General features: G+C 42.4%; 4 protein-coding genes across 4 annotated transcripts in view; 1 reads left to right on the top strand and 3 right to left on the bottom strand.

The window, feature by feature from the left end:
• The window catches only part of LOC117584332, a 42,023-nt gene extending 38,047 nt beyond the window's left edge, over positions 1-3,976 (bottom strand). The window contains exon 1 of the mRNA XM_034273163.1: positions 3,831-3,976. The gene's annotated coding sequence lies outside the window, so the exon portion shown is untranslated. The remainder of the gene's footprint in view (positions 1-3,830) is intronic.
• On the bottom strand, positions 2-492 carry LOC117584339 (keratin-associated protein 17-1). The gene is made up of 2 exons (XM_034273169.1): positions 177-492; positions 2-111 (listed from the first exon to the last, which is right to left on the bottom strand). The coding sequence occupies exon 1, from the start codon at positions 362-364 to the stop codon at positions 197-199; it is 168 nt and encodes a 55-aa protein (XP_034129060.1). The 5' UTR covers positions 365-492; the 3' UTR covers positions 2-111; positions 177-196.
• LOC117584335 (male-specific sperm protein Mst84Db) lies at positions 1,187-1,891 on the top strand. Its single transcript, XM_034273166.1, has one exon. The coding sequence runs from the start codon at positions 1,416-1,418 to the stop codon at positions 1,755-1,757; it is 342 nt and encodes a 113-aa protein (XP_034129057.1). The 5' UTR covers positions 1,187-1,415; the 3' UTR covers positions 1,758-1,891.
• Positions 2,388-2,958, bottom strand: LOC117584333. The gene is made up of 3 exons (XM_034273164.1): positions 2,860-2,958; positions 2,593-2,803; positions 2,388-2,527 (listed from the first exon to the last, which is right to left on the bottom strand). Exons 1-3 carry the CDS (start codon positions 2,905-2,907, stop codon positions 2,412-2,414), a joined length of 375 nt encoding a protein of 124 aa, XP_034129055.1. The 5' UTR covers positions 2,908-2,958; the 3' UTR covers positions 2,388-2,411.
• Positions 3,977-15,711: the final 11,735 nt, after the last annotated feature.

The following is a 15,711-nucleotide window of genomic DNA, read 5'->3' as shown; positions in this document are numbered from 1 at the left end:
CCAGGTAAAGAACGTTAGATATTGCGATGACAACGACCGGACTCAGACTGCCTGTTTCAGCCTAGGTCCCAACGTCATTGTGTGTCGGGTGGCAGAATAAATATTCAAAGCCTACAGGATGATGGAGATACCGAATAAGGCTGACCCCCACAACCTCTCTGATGTTAATTACTTACCACTCGATTCTGAGCCAGCTCTACCAGCAGCACCCGCCGCCACAGCACCCGCCGCCACAACAGGACGAACAATTGTCGCAGGCACCGCAAGGCGTTGGGGCGAAGCATCGTCCCGTGTAGCGCATTGTCGACAATGGACCATTGCAGCAGGCCATGCCGTAGGAACAACAAGCCCATCCACCGCACATCTTGGAGCTTTGAGGTTTTTTTCTCCTGTGTGTTTTTTCGGTTACCGCCGGGAGTTAGCACAAAATCGAGAACTGAGGTCTAACTAGGTCTGAGATGGGAAACGAACTGAAGTGGGGACAGAGAGCAGTCCAAGCTCTCAGTTGGACAGCTGTTGACAGTCTGGTCGACGCCAACCTTTTGGGGTCGAAGAACGTTTCGTTAGTCTGCCCAAAAGTGGAACGAAGTTGGCGGACAGAGGATTAATGTGGCAGTCAAGAAAAAACTCGGAGCAAGTGCGATATACAGTGGAGCAAATCAAGCTGTGTATCTCACATTTCAAGTGCACTACTATGCCACACGTTTACTCTATTAATCAATTTTCATTTGTTCATTTAACCCGTGCATCTTCCTCTGCGAAACTCTCGCATGTGACCCACTGTTTGGCATGCAAATGTCTCTCTCTCCCACTCACATAACGAACCGTTAACAACGTTTTTTTCTCGTACGCTTAGCTGCCACACACTCAGCTCTAGTCCCTGTCCGGCCAACCTCAGACAATCAATTACATTAGCCACAGTGACCGAATGCCAGTCATGGGAGCTGCATGGGAGGAGCAGGCGGCTGGGGCACTAAAACCAGAGTACCCGACCAGACCAAGCCACGCCTCGTCTGCTGCAAATAGTCCTACAACTGAGGTGCAGCGGAGTCGTGTGGTTTTGGTTAAGATATTCATATCCTGAATAAACCAAATATGGGACCACAGGGTAAATGGAATTTTAAATGAAATGTAATTGTTACGCTGGCTGGAAATTTTGATTCGGGCTGCTCTCGACAATGCTTTGCTTTTGTTCTCATTTCCATTGACAACAACAACCTATTGGAAAAATATTGACCAAATTTTGGAGCGGATTTTGCAAAAGCGAAGCGAAGGAAAGGTGCTTTATCTGCCACTTCTGCGGCCAATTAGCCCGGCATATTTAGCACATTTTTTGCGCCAAGTCTTTTGCAAAAGAGCGAGCAACAGGTTGCCAGAGGTCCTTCTTTTAGTCACGGAAAAAGTCAACATTTAAAATGAGCTGTTGGCCGCCTCAATGCCGTGCACCCTGCAAGCCCTGCAGCAGCGGACCCTGTGGAGGATGCAAGCCCAGTGAAGGATGCAGACCCTGTGGAGGCTGTGGAGGCTGTGGAGGCTGTGGACCATGTGCACCCTCTCGCGACTGTTGCTGTTGCCAGCAGCCGTGTGCCATGATCTCTTACGAGCTGACGAGCGGTCCGGTCGGACCCGTGCTGCCCTGCATGCAGTGCATCTGCTGCAACGGCGGCTGCACCTGCAGCTGTGCCCCGCCCTTCTATTATGTGCCCAACAGGTGCGGCTGCTGCTACGAGTGGGGCTGTTTTGGACCCTTCTACTAGCCATGGCAGAGGTGACAACTCAATTCCTGCTGCCCCGCCCGCCCACTCGTCATGGTTGTCCTGCCTGTTGTTGCACTTTTGATGGAACTTTTCATATTTTTGACTGCAATAAATTCACGTGTCACACAGAGATGCTCTTTTTTTGCGCGCCGTTCTTTTGTCGCCTGACAGCCTAACAAATGGCTTGCTTCCATTTTCAGGGATGTCAAAGTTTCCGCCCTGAAAATCATTTAACATTCGAACTTTTGTTAGCCAGCGAACCAACAGAATACAAAACGGGAAAAATCTGAAAATGGCTTGTTTTGGTTTTGCGTTGGAAAAGACTACCAAAAACAGTGAAAAAATAACACACAAAACCAAATACGTGTGAGAATATTCCAATCTATCTGGTTACGAGGAGTACCTATATATGTCAGTCATAGCTTTTGGGGCGTATATCTTTTTAGAAAGAGAGTTGAAGGCGACAACTCAATTAAACACTATTTTTGAAACTCTCTAGAAACGCGTAACGAAATATTCACAGTTTTTGCCACTTGTTTTAGTCACATAAATCCATTTAAATTCTAATGCAATTGCTTTCTTTTATATATTTATATTTTAACTCAACAAATCCCGAAGACCATAAAAGCTGTTAAATGTTATAACCATTTATTTTTAATGACATCCTCTTAACCACTTCCTTTTCAGCCCATGTTCCACATGAATCTTTCTTATTTTATTCATGGTGGACTTTGCAGGATGTTTCTCTGTTGAGTATGTCTGAACCAAATCTAAGCGAAATTTGTTAAGCATTTAAATAACTATAAACAGGACATCTGCCATTGCCTCTACTTACAATAATGATTGTCATCTTTTTGTTCCGAGGAAGTTCCATCTAAGCAAATTAAATGAACGGCAAATGTGTTATTGTCAGTGCCCAGAAAAACGCTTTGATGGGTGTCTATGGGTATATCTGGTGGAAAATCATCCTGAAAGCATCTAAATGGTTTCATTTCTTGATGCACCATCCATCTGGTAATGATCCAAAGCTCGCTGCCCAACTGGGGCTATTCAAAATCTTGAGAATGTATTCTGCTTGTGGTGTTGTATGTATGAAACTTACGGCTGGAACTGTCTTATTGATTCGTGCACATCCCTTGCCCCTTTCCATAAAGGGAAATTCATGTTTCAGTTGATGTGTCAAGCTGGTTTCACACACAATTAAGAGAGCTAATACACTGAACTTTGTTTTAGAATAACTTTGCTCAAAATATTTATAGAAAACTTACAGAAAAGCTTGGCACATTTTGCTGTCTCCAGAGACTCGAATTGAATGAGTCCGATGGAGAAAAGCGTGTCAGAGTGTGACTAATGATTGCCACTTCAGCTTGTCTAATTAACAATTAAAATCTTTTTTTGTTAGTGGCTGCCATTTCCTCAACTGCAATGACTGCATTACTAGTTCTAGCACTGCTAATTCTACTGCAGATGGGTAATTTTTGTTAAAAATATAAATAAGTTGCTCACAATTTTCGGATTTTAATTGTGATTCCAGCTTCTGGCCTCTACGAATGCAATGAATGTTTTTGCTTTATGCCGTTGACTGCTTCGGCCTCGACTGGCAATAATTGTCACAATTACGATGCGAAAAAGCCAAAGTTTTATTTTGGCAATGGCAAATGTTTGACCCTACAAGCGGGAGACAAATGCTATCCGAAGGTGTACTCAAGTCACGGAAAGTGTGAAAAGTCCTGTGCCAGATTCTTTAAATTGACTAAGGAATGGGCACAGCTGCCAATACTGGATTAAATAATATGAAAGAAAGTTTCGTTTGCCCAAATTTCAATGAATCTGAATCTGAATATTTCCTTAAAAATAAACTGTTGTTCGACTTCAGATATTCGACTTTCAATAGCTAAATGCTTTTGTTATAATTAATAATTAATTAATAGTTCGTTTTTCTCAAGCGAATCAGATACTTTCATAACCCTTCGCACAGCATCACTTTACCCCTTTTAGCCGCAAACTTTCAACTATGTTTCTGTAAAGGAAACCTAAACTCAGACAAGCCGAATTTACAGGATCTCAACTTACCTTTGGGGCATGGAACAGCAGCACGGCAAATGTTATGACTGCCAAGGATTTGTTGTTTCTGTTACGGTTTCTGTTGGTTTTCTTGTTGGTTGTGATTGTTGTAGTCTGGGCAATAAATTAGCTAATTTTAGCACGTTACAGGGATTCCCGCACTACTTGGCCCGCACACTGGCACGAACACTGTCACTGGCACACACACAGAGTGGAAAGGAAACGTCAGGGGATTGTCGGTACGGACCAGAAAAATTTCCCGCACCGCTCCGAGTGGCTGGACCTATGTCAGGGGCCTCCCGGCTAATGTTGTTGCTGTTTGTGTTGCCTTTGTTGCTGCTCTCCTCGTATGAGAATATTGTGGATTCTGCACATTTTTTCACATATTTTTCATAATTTTACGCGAGTACGGGAACTGGGTGGAAAAAGTGTGTAAAATAAAACTTTTGTAAAATGAAAAGTTTGCCCTGTTTCGGCTTCAGCTTCAGCTTTAGCTTCTGTGTTCTCTGGTTCTCTGTTCAGTGTTTTGTGTTCTGCTGTTTGGTTTGTTCTGTGTTTTTGTTCGGTATTTTTCGGGTTTGTTTTGTTTGTTTGCACTCAAGCACTCAAATCTCTGGTGAAATATTAATTTTCACAAATTCTGACACTTTTTACGTTTTTAGCCGGCAGTTGCAGTCGTAGTCGTAGTTGTGGGTTTTGTTTGCTGTTCGTATTTAGATTGCGAACTTGTTTATGGATTGCTAATTCATTTGGTTTACTTTGTTTTGTGCTGCTCGTATTATTTACTTTGCTGTTGCTCGTCGCTTAATTTATTTACTCGTTGGCCGTCGTCCCCGTCACTACCGTCCTCGTGGGCCTTGTCTCTGCCAGGGAGCCGTTGTTGTCGTTGTCGTCCTGGTCCTGCTCCTGATACTGGTCGTGTTCGTAGTCCTCGTGAGCGGCAGCAGCACAGCGAACCAAACGATTTGACATTATCAACGTAACTGAAGCATCAGCGGCAGGAAGCTGTCGGCCCTAACCGGAGTCCCAGCAGCAGCAGCAGCAGCAGCAGCCGTGCAACGATGTTGAAGCCGGCAGCAGGGGGCCGCAGAATCGAAAGCATTCGGCTGTCATCGGGTGGGCAGCCAGCGAGAGGCCACTCGCAGCTTGACGAAACCCGAGCCGAAGTGTTGCTGTTTGTCACTGAAGGAGAGCAAAAGTCAGCCAGCAAGGCGAAGCAGCTGACTGAGAGTCAACGGTAAAAGCTCTCCGTTTCGAACTGTAAAAAGGCAAAGGGAAATTTACAGTTAACAGAGGGCAAAATGTAGAAATGTAAGCAAGCTTGAGAACGGTTTAACAGCGCTGTTAAAAATATGGAAGTACTTTTACTTTTCAGAGCGTGCCACTGGAGATGTAGAAAAGTTGAATTGTGAGCAGAACAAGCCACAAAGAAACATAATTTAATGGACATGGGATAAAGTGGTTAACATGTAACGGAAGTAATGCACAACATACCAAATGGAAACCATATTGACAAGAATAAACAGGATGAGAGTGTGGACAAAGGCAGCGGGTGAGGCATGGAGCAATATGCAAGAAAACACAACAAATGCACACGAGCCAGCAAACAAGCCAGCAAGCGGCAAAACAAAACAAAATAGAACAAAACAGAATGGAGAAAGGATACATGTGCACCAAGGGTGAGAAAGAGAAGGAGTGACAGGGAGCAGAGAGCGAAGGAGATGGATAGTTTGTGGTATGTGGAAAAGGATGGCTCTGGCTAGACAATAACTCTAAAATGTAAATATTAATATTGTCATAATAATAGACAGCACAACTTGCATGCAGATCTCACTGTGTGTGTGTCCTTAAAGGACAACTCAATGATGATGATATGCCACAAAAGTGCCCTTAAGCTGGCAAACGATAGAAGCGTGGAACGAAATGGAAACGAACAACAGCAGCGGCAGAAGCTACACAAGCGACAGAAGGAGCAGCAGCAGCAATACAAAATGTCAGCTCATTTCCGGTTGCTTAATTTGAAATCGTTGTGCCAAAAATTACAAATGAGCTGACAATGGAACACCAAAGAAACCAAACAAGCGAAAAATAACAGGACACGGAATGGGTGCTAAAGTAGCGACATCCAGAAAACCCAACCCTGCACGGGCAGACAGCCAGAGAGGGATCGAAGCAGAGTGAGTGAGAGGTGGGGATACACAGATAGGGGTAGAGAGAGGTAGAGAGAGGGGACTGACTGGGAACAATAAGCACAAAATAGCAGCGTCTAATACGCAAAATAAACGAGAACTGGCCACAGCATGACAGCCAGGATAACACTGGCCAGATGGGTGCAGTCCTGTAGTCCTGTAGTACATTGCCACCACTGACACACCCACGCGACCTCCATCCTCATCCTCATCCTCGTCCTCGTTCCCCCCAACTCTGTTGTTTTACAATTTAACGCACATCCTAACAAGGCAACGCCCCATAGTTTAATTTTCGTCTCTGTGTCTCTGTCTCTGTCTCTTTGTGTGCGATTTTGTATGTATGGGATACTTGCCTCTCTTTCTACATATCGGTTCCTCTCTCTCTCTCTCTCTCTCTCTCTCTCTTTCGCTCTGTTGGTGGCACTCTAATCTAATGATGACAAGCGTCACCCAACTGTCCTCCCCACTGCAACCCCGTCGGTTGCACTCAACCCATACTTTTGCCTGGCTTTTGGCTACCATTCCTTTATTGCGCGTACGCCACGCTGTCCGGAGAGAGAGTTCAATGTGGGATCCTGCCACGAAGCCACAATGTGTTGAAAATGTTGTGTGTCCATCGTTGTTCACCTTTTGGTCGTGTGCTGTCGATAAAACGTACGCGAAAAAGTTGCTTTATTCTCATACACTCGAGATGATTCATCTATAAGTAGATATTATATTTCCACTCAGTCTATAATTATATTTTGCACACTTGAAGCATTCTCTGGAATGAATAAAGCCGAAGGAGACTGATTGCTATATATACAAAATAATAGAGAACATTGAACAACATTAGACAAGTTCTTAAAATGATGCAGTTACTCGTGCATAATTATTTTCGTAGTATTTTCGTTGTGTTCATCACTCCGGCAACCGTACTTATCCGGCTGCTCCTTCCGCTCACAGCTCAACACCTGGCATAGCGATTTTCCAGAAACTTAATTAACGTTCATCAACTAATTGCCTAATTTATGCAAGTCAAATAAATGTCATGTCAACATATAATTAGTTATGGCCCCTGAAAATGCGCTAAGCAAATGTGACTCGCTCGGAAACTGTGCACGAGTGTGCCGAAAATGTACTAATTTATGCATGATTTAAATTCAGTTTGGTGGGCATATTTAGTGGAGTCCGGGCAGGGCTAATTAAACTAGGAGAAGTGCTGAAATATTCAAGAAAAATGTCCGCAAACAATGGGGAGTGAAAGATGAAAGAAAACTATGCCCCTGCAAAGACACTGATGCCGTCCTTGGAGACAGCATCCAGGCCCGTGGAGAGTGCGGCTGTGACTCTGGGACTTGTTCCTTTCTTGGCGATACTTTGGCTGCACTCTTGAGGTCATCTTGCTGGACCCACTGGGACGAGGCTTAGCCTTGTCAGCTGTCACTGCTGTTGGCCAGCATAATTTTGTTATTGTTTTTGCATTGCATTACAGCCAACAGAGCAGCCTTGCTGCTGCTGCTGCTCCTTAATCTATTGGATTAGCGAAAATTCAATTAAGTCCTGTCCAAGGCTCATCCGCCCGACTCCCACCCAGCCCCAGCACCAACTCAATTAAACTGTGTGCACTGTGCACCGTGGCAGGGTCGATCTAAAACTTGAACTCCGACATTTCGATTCGTAAATATTCCATGTGCGATTGAGTGCAATTACTTTTGCAGAAAACATTCGCGCGTCTCATACAATATTTGTTTAGCGGGCTAAACCAAATATCGCTCCACTAAATCCCCGTCACAGTACCGCTATAACATAATAAATAAACCCACGCCGACAAATCCAAATCATGCCACCCGCTTCGGATCCAAGCAAAGGATGCACAAAAACTCCGGGGGTTTTGGGTTCATAAAAAATGGTTGCAAATTTCCAACCGAGTGCAAACATTGTTCTAAAGCAAATATTTACAACACTTTAAATACACACACGCACACACACACACACACACACACACACACACATATATAGGGCAGCCATAAAGTCCCAACACCAACGGCCATGGAGCAAAACACCAGCAACAAAAAAAAATCTATCAGTGAATGATTGAAAAAACTTTGTATTCAGCCTCTCTCTCCACACACACGGAAAGATAAAACAAGCAAATCGAAAATGTGACAAGGGATTAGAAAATCATCAGCCGAAATTCTTTCTACTCTTTTTAGAAATATTCATCTAGACAGCTGAATATTGGATAAAGTTTTCCATTAAACAGTTTAATTATTTGATGTTGCCATAAACTATATAAATTGTATGTAGACCTGCTGATAGATTGAATAATTTTATTTGAAGTTAAGAATACAAGAATGCCTTTAAAGCAACACAACACTTAAGGTTATAAGAGTATAGAAAGTGTAGAGGGACCAGATCCCACTGCCCTGACACCCACTGACATGCATAAAGGGTCAAAGCAGTCGAAAATCCGAACAGAAAATATTAAACCACAAATTTTGAATTTTGAAGAAAACTACTAGAAAATGTAATTCCCTTTCTTTATAGAGTTATTTCCGCTGTAACTTATATTGTGTCATTTTTTTATTCACTCATGAACCAAGGGGGATAGGCCATATTTTAAGTATCCTAATCTCTGGCAATCCACTCCACTCTTGGCCACAGAATTCGCTTTCATTTGCTAAGCCCAACTCCATCGACTTTCATTTTCTTGGTTTCTCTGCTTGTCTCTGCGGGTTGGGCGTTCCTTTGTCCTTTTAACAAAATAAGTCATAAATATATTTCGCTGATTTCATATTTTTCCACAAGGTTGCGAAAATAACTTGCATAATGTACAAACGTGGGGGCCAGCAAAAACACAAAACGGACTTAACCAAAGGACAAAGGAAATCCCAACAGAACTGGGAATGGGGAAGGCCAAACGAAGGACAGAGAGCGAGAGTAATTCATAAAGAATGGAAAAGAAGAGAAAGGCTTACTATTCGCCTGGATATTTAAGTAGATTTGCCTGTTGTCTTTCAACTGTTTCACCGTCCACCCACCCGGACACGAGCAAGGGCCTGGGCTCGGGAGCGGTCTCGGGCGAGGGCTCGGGCTTTCTTTCATATTTTATCATTCCTTTATTTTCCCTTTTGATTCCTTTTTCTGGTTGGCATGTTTTCGCGCTTCCCTTTTTATTCCCACGCTTTTGTACTTATAATTTCTCACGTTTTCCTGCAAATGCAGCACAAAAATTCTCGCAGTAACTTTTAATTTCATGCCATTTAATTCGTTGAAAGCGGAACACGGAAAAAGAACAAAAAAATTGGCAGCTGAAGCCATGACACAGAAGCAAAAGAAGACTGCAATTACTTGTGTGTGTGTGTGTGTGTGTGTGTGTGTGAGTATCTCTGGGAGTGGAAGGCGAAAAGGAATTTGCCACAGGACACGCTTTATAACAAAAGTTGTTTCCTTTTTCCATTTTGCTACTTTCTTTCGTCTTGTGTGCGCTCCACGAAAAGGGACTACCAGGGGGGAATAACTCCTTGAGAAAGCGAGACTACCAGCTACTTGAACAATTTTCCGTATTTTTACATGGCTTACATTTCGCGGCAAGTGACAAATGACAAAGTAATGTGAATGAAAATGATCTGCGGTCGTGTCATCATCCAACCGTAATTAAAGTTTCACAGTTTCGGCGCCATTTACTATATATTTTATAATAATAATAATATTATCGGTTAATCAAAATTTTTGTTTTATAAACTTACTCCTAATAAAGCTCTTTACTAGTAGGAAACTTAAAATCGCGCCACAGTGTTTATCCCTTCTTCATATCTTCTGTTAAATATTTATACTTCTTATCCATAAAAAAACTTAAACTGCCACTCCATTCCTTGACTTTGTTGAACCCGAAAAAAGTGAACAACTTTTCGTCTATTGTCTGTGAACTTTCGTGCAGCAAATGCTTAAACAAAAGTTAAGGTTTTCGGTTTTGGAATATTTTTTTTATGGGAAATTTTCTATTAAGAGCGTAAAGAAAAGACGACAAAAATGAAGTACTTGGATGGCTAATTACAAGTTGAAGGCACTAAAAAGGCTGTTCTTTCGTTAATTTTCATCGACTATATGCAAAGCATAAAATATTTAAATTGCACTGCGGCCACGCTAGAAAATTGATTAAACTTTTCACCGCTAAGCGGGGGTGGAGGGGTTGGGACATGGCTGTGCCAAAAGTATAAAGCAAAGCCAAAAAGGTGAGGCCAACTAATAAAGTTTGTGGTAAAAGTAGCTTAGGCCAGGCCCACCCATCGAAGCACTTTCCCAGAGGCTGCATAATTTGCACATTTGTTGTGTGTGTGTGTGTGTGTGTGTGAATAGGGATTGGGGCAGTTTGGTTCGCGGATGCTCTTACCTTGTTCATGGTTAAAGTTTTAAGACATTACTTAACTGTTATGTGCACCTCAAGCGAACACACACCTTCACACAAATCACTTGGGCACGAAAGTGAAACTCGAAACTGGAAACTGGAAACTGGAAACTTTTCCACCTTCTCCTCCGCCCCTCTGCTACAAGTACGAGTACTTGGTCCGCTTCTTCTTCATCAGCATTTTGCTTGATGCACTCAACGCAGAAGAGCGCAGCGCAGCGCAACTCAACACAAACGTAGACGTCTTCATCGTCATGATGGGCTGCCTGCCTGCCTTTTGCAACAAACTGCAAATATGTTGCACACTTTTATGCGTGCGGGAAGTTGCTTTGGTAGTGGCTCACATACTCGTAATACACCAGCTGATACCTATCAAAGGAAACTGTTTAGTATTTGTGAAAGGAGAAAAAGTGACACGCTTCTTTTCATTTCTTTTTAATTTAAAAATAGGTAAACTTATTTATGGATAAATTATGATGAGAAGATGGAGCTCACTTGATCTTACCATTAAGCTTCAACACACAACAAAATAAGTGGTTTAATCAACTCAGCCACTCATAAATTGTGATCACATTTGAATGAATAAAAAGCGACACAATTTTCGACACATTTTCATCAATTTGTTTCCACTCCTAATTTTCCGCAGGGTCATATATATTTGATGCTCCCTCGCATCCACTTTTATTTTCGCTACAAGGTTGACAAATAGCAACTCAGGCAACTCTAAGGCAACAAACAAATTCGCAACAAAAGGAGAGGCACAACAAAAAATTGATGATGTTCAAATTGCTGGTGAGAAATTGCGCAATGTCATCATCATCGAAAGCAACATCCTCATCCACATCCACATCCCTGTCGATGTCGATGTCATCAAGATCAAAGAGGCTGACTAGTTCAGTGTCAAGCACTCATATTCACCATCGTCTCCGTCCATCCACACGACTACCCTAAGCAATGACAATAGATTTTGATATTGTCAGCACTCAAAGTATAAGAAAAAATGAAATTGTTTTGTGGTAAAATTGTTCTCTTTTCGACACTTCATTTATCTTGTGAGTCGTTCAATTTGTACTATATGTATGACTATAGCGATACGAGTTTTCTTATGCTGCCAAGGTGCTTGAGCTTCGGCCATAAATTTGTCAATCAATTGGAAAGGTCGAAAATACTCTTCACTCCATCTGGCACACTTGGTTAATTTAGTTAAATATTTTTATTTTTCCGTAATTTCATTCATTATAATTCATTAATGTAATTTTTGATCTACAACTCGGAACGAACAACAATCAGAGGTCAACTTCTAACTGAATTGCCAATTAATTCTGAAATTTAATCAATTATAGACTGATTGAGAATGGCGGATTCTCGCCCACGTTTTGGATGATAATTTCCGTAAATATTGTTATTATTCCACCCACTTTATAATATTCTTTGGAATTTCGGATTTCGTTTGGCATTTTTTTTTCGTATGTTTTAGCCGCAATTTGAATAATTTGTCAAAGGCATTTTGTTGTCATTCTTTATGCTCTATTAATTATGTGGCACACACACAGAGCAAATGCCTCCCGACTCGGGCTGTTCCGCCTGCAGACAGATTCTGCATTATTTATGCTCGCTTTATCGGGTAATCGCTGGCGAATGTTAATTGCTAAAATGTTCAGACTGCTTTTTTGTTCGGTATGTATTTTGATACTACAACTCTTTGTATGGTATTTAATATAATTTCTTACTTTTGTAGCTTTGTTCCCGGCTGTATAATAATTGTATGTGTTTTCTGTCAATTGTTTTATATTTTGCCATTTTAATTTTGGTTTTTTTTTGTCTCTACTTTGACAGTTCATGTGTGAACCGAGGGCGGGCATATGCTTTTATGAATAGATTTCCCATATCAAATGTGCGCGGAATGCACGGGCCATTGAAATTAGTAAGTATGCCACCAGGGCGATTACAGTAACTCCCCCTATTCATAGTTGTCCTATAAGTTGGCTGTGCAAAAAAAATGTGATAAATAAACATAATTGTATGCGTATAAAATTACTGAAAGCTGAGTGCTTCATTTATTTGTTTATCTAACAGAGGAAATCCGCGCTGTATGGGTATGGGAATTAATGGCAAATTAAATTGTCCTTTCACTGCTGAAAAACTCTGCGAAGCTTTAATAAAGTGCACCGAAGATGGTTGTTGATAAGAGACTTAATTAATCACTTGCAGGAGTTGTCGACAGCTTATCCGAACTTTAATTTGCATTGGACAGTTTTTTATTTGTTTAATTACAAACAACAACCAAATGATTGCGGCTATTTCTGCCCCAGCATGATTTTTGCCTCAAAGTGAGTCTCTGATTTCTGAAACAAACTGAAAACAATAAAACAATTCTGCAAGCTATTATAATAGCTATTATATTGTCTTTGGCACTCACTGCCTGCACCTTGCAGTTTTGTAACGGTTAAATCTCTCTCTCTCCCTCCCTCTCTTTCTACTCAAGCAGTTGTCTGCAGAGCAACACGCTCGTAAGATTATCTCTAGTTACCGTTTCCCTTTTGATCATCAACGCCCACCCTATGCTCGCTCTCTCTTACACTAACAACAACGCAGCCATGAGTCAGACACTGGACAAGACGGTGCGTGCGTGCGCAGCGTTGGTATAAGCAGTGACCAAAAACAAACGGTAAAGTGCAAAGAAGAAAACAAAAGGGAACACTGCAAGCAATTTCGTAGTGAATAACCAAGAATACACTGCAAACAATATTAAGAGCCGACATCCGTATATTATATTTGGGATTTATATATATAAACTGGCATTTCAAAAAGGAATACCCAATAATGTCAAGGGCAATTGCAATTGCCTACATCTGTTCTTGCAATTGCATTGAAATGTACTAGAAATATTAAATTAAATGTCAATATAAAATTGTGGAAGTACAAATCATAATAACAATGATACGTAATTATAAAGATTTATTTGGCAGTGGATCAGTTATGCTCAAAACCATAAAATACAGGAACTTTCAAATGAATCAATCAAAACCAAGGAATACAAATCCGACTGTATACCTTCAATCTTTTTACAAATTCTAAAGCCGATATACATACATATCCCTTCTTTAAACTAGTTGATTTTAAGAATATAGGAACCACAAAAGGGTTGCAACTGGGTGACTGCAGCGAAAGAATTTATTTAAGAACGCCAATAAAGTTACCAATAAAAGCAGAAATTTATCAGCAACGCAAACTCTCACAGCCACCAAAAAGCTGCGGCGCACAATGCAGTGTCCTTGGACTCAAAAATCAACGCAAACTCGCAGGCGTGCAGGCGTGCAGGCGAGAAGGATGAAGGAAACCAAAATTTGTATCAAAAAGTTGTTAAACCTTCATAAAACGAATCTGGAGAGGGGCTGGAGCTGCTACTCTGGCGGCAGGAAATGAAAAGAATGAAAAGGAATTTGTAACTTTGTGTTGTGGCCACCAAGGGTCTATAGGTGGGCGGTGGCGTGTGAGGCACGGACCAGGGAGCGAACATAATTATGCAAACTAATTAAAATACTCATGCGATGCGTTCATCTGGCGCTTCTGTTGCTGCCAGCCCAGCGATGCCCTGTGCGCCCTCACACATCGCACTCGCACTCTGCCCCTGCCTTGCCTGCTCCTTGGCGCCCATTTTTAATTAACAGTAAGCGTCCCAGCCATAAGAGCGGCGGAATAAAGAACAAACATGGAGGGCTAGAGAAAGGGCCAGGAATGGGATCCATGGAGGCCTCAGTGCTGAGGATGAACCAGGGCCCGTCTGAGGGGAAACAAAAATGAAAGACACTCAATTCCGCTTGACATGATGTGGAATGTTCTGCACATGCATTTGACTCTACTCAATGGCAGTCTGTCAGTGTGTGTGTGTGTGTGTGTGTGTGTGTGTGTGCAGTGCACAAATACAAAGGGAAACCGCAAAAACACAAATATAGTTTCATACTTTTTGAGCGCCTACAAACAAAATGTCAGCCACGATGGGCTGCATCCAAAAAAAAACAAACACCAAAGAATGACTGCTGGAAATACTGGTATAATAGTCCTAGAGACAGCAGTGAACGACGAGTGTGGCGGGCTGGCCAGTGTAAATATATTTTGTACACCTAACAAAATCACCAAACAGTTAGCTCAAAATGGAGGATAACTTAGGCCGGATCGAGTGGAACTTTCCTTGATTTATTTGCTGTCTAAATTCCACAGTGAAGTGTGCAGAAGTTAGTCAGAGATTTTCTTGCAGTGCATCATTGGCATGATTTCCCTCAAGCGCTCCCTGAAAAGCCTCAAAAAGCCAGCAACACGTTGCCTCTAATGATATGACTAACGTTGACAGCCTCATTCACACACTCCAATGTGCGTGTCCCTATGTTCGTGGGTGCTTGGGCTAGTGCGCGCTCTGTTTGGGGAATAAATTGTTAATTATTATTTGAAAAGAGTTACAGCAGCGCAGCCCATAATGATGACGATGACGAGGCTGACGATGCTGCTGATGAGGCCTCCAGCTGGATGAGATGGCGTGGGGCTTTGTCAGTGCCAGCATCCAACATCCAACATCCAACATCCAGCATCTAGCATCCTGCATGGCAGGTTTTCGTGGTTGGTTTGGTTTGCAGATTTAGTTTCGAGTTTTGGGGCCTGGCCCGGGTTCTGGACGGGCAGGGTCCCCAGGCTCGGTTTGGCATGGTCGCCTGCGCTCGGCTCAGGACTCTTGCATGCACATTTGAATCTGCATTTTGCTGTTTTTGGATGGGGCTCTAAATTAACATTCGCCCACCCTCCACACCCTGTGTGTGTATTAATGTGGCCCCAATTCTTATGCGTGTGCTCATTTCGAATGCGCATTACAACAGCAGCAAGAACATCTGCGGCAGCAACAAGCGACAGTACTTTTTTGCCCCGCTGCCGTTCGCCATGTCAATTGAAATGCAGCCTAGAGTCGAGTCGAGTTGGGGCCTCCCCCCAGCAAGCCAGCAATGGCATCCATAGCCACAGCGCGCGGCGTAAATTAAAAAGTGAAACATGGCATGCATGGCGTATGTGTAATATTTTTATTTCACTTGGCTTCTAATTAGGCAAGTCAGCTGTCAGTTTGTCAACTATCTCTACCCTGCCTGCTCCGGCATTTGCATTTGGCTTTTAACTAATTTGCTGCCAGAAGATGGAGCACAGATTCCTTCTCTGGTTCTTTGGTTCTCTGATTAATGCGCACTGTGCATTGGGGGCAAGCCACGACAATGATCAGCACGACAACTGCCGCGAAATGTGGCACAAGAAATGGCAAATATGAACATGA

This window comes from Drosophila guanche, unplaced genomic scaffold (genome assembly GCF_900245975.1).
Source record: "Drosophila guanche unplaced genomic scaffold, DGUA_6, whole genome shotgun sequence".
Classification (NCBI taxonomy): Eukaryota; Metazoa; Arthropoda; class Insecta; order Diptera; family Drosophilidae; genus Drosophila; species Drosophila guanche.
The sequence above is the reverse complement of the archived record's forward strand: the minus strand, read 5'-3'. Positions and strand labels throughout refer to the sequence as shown.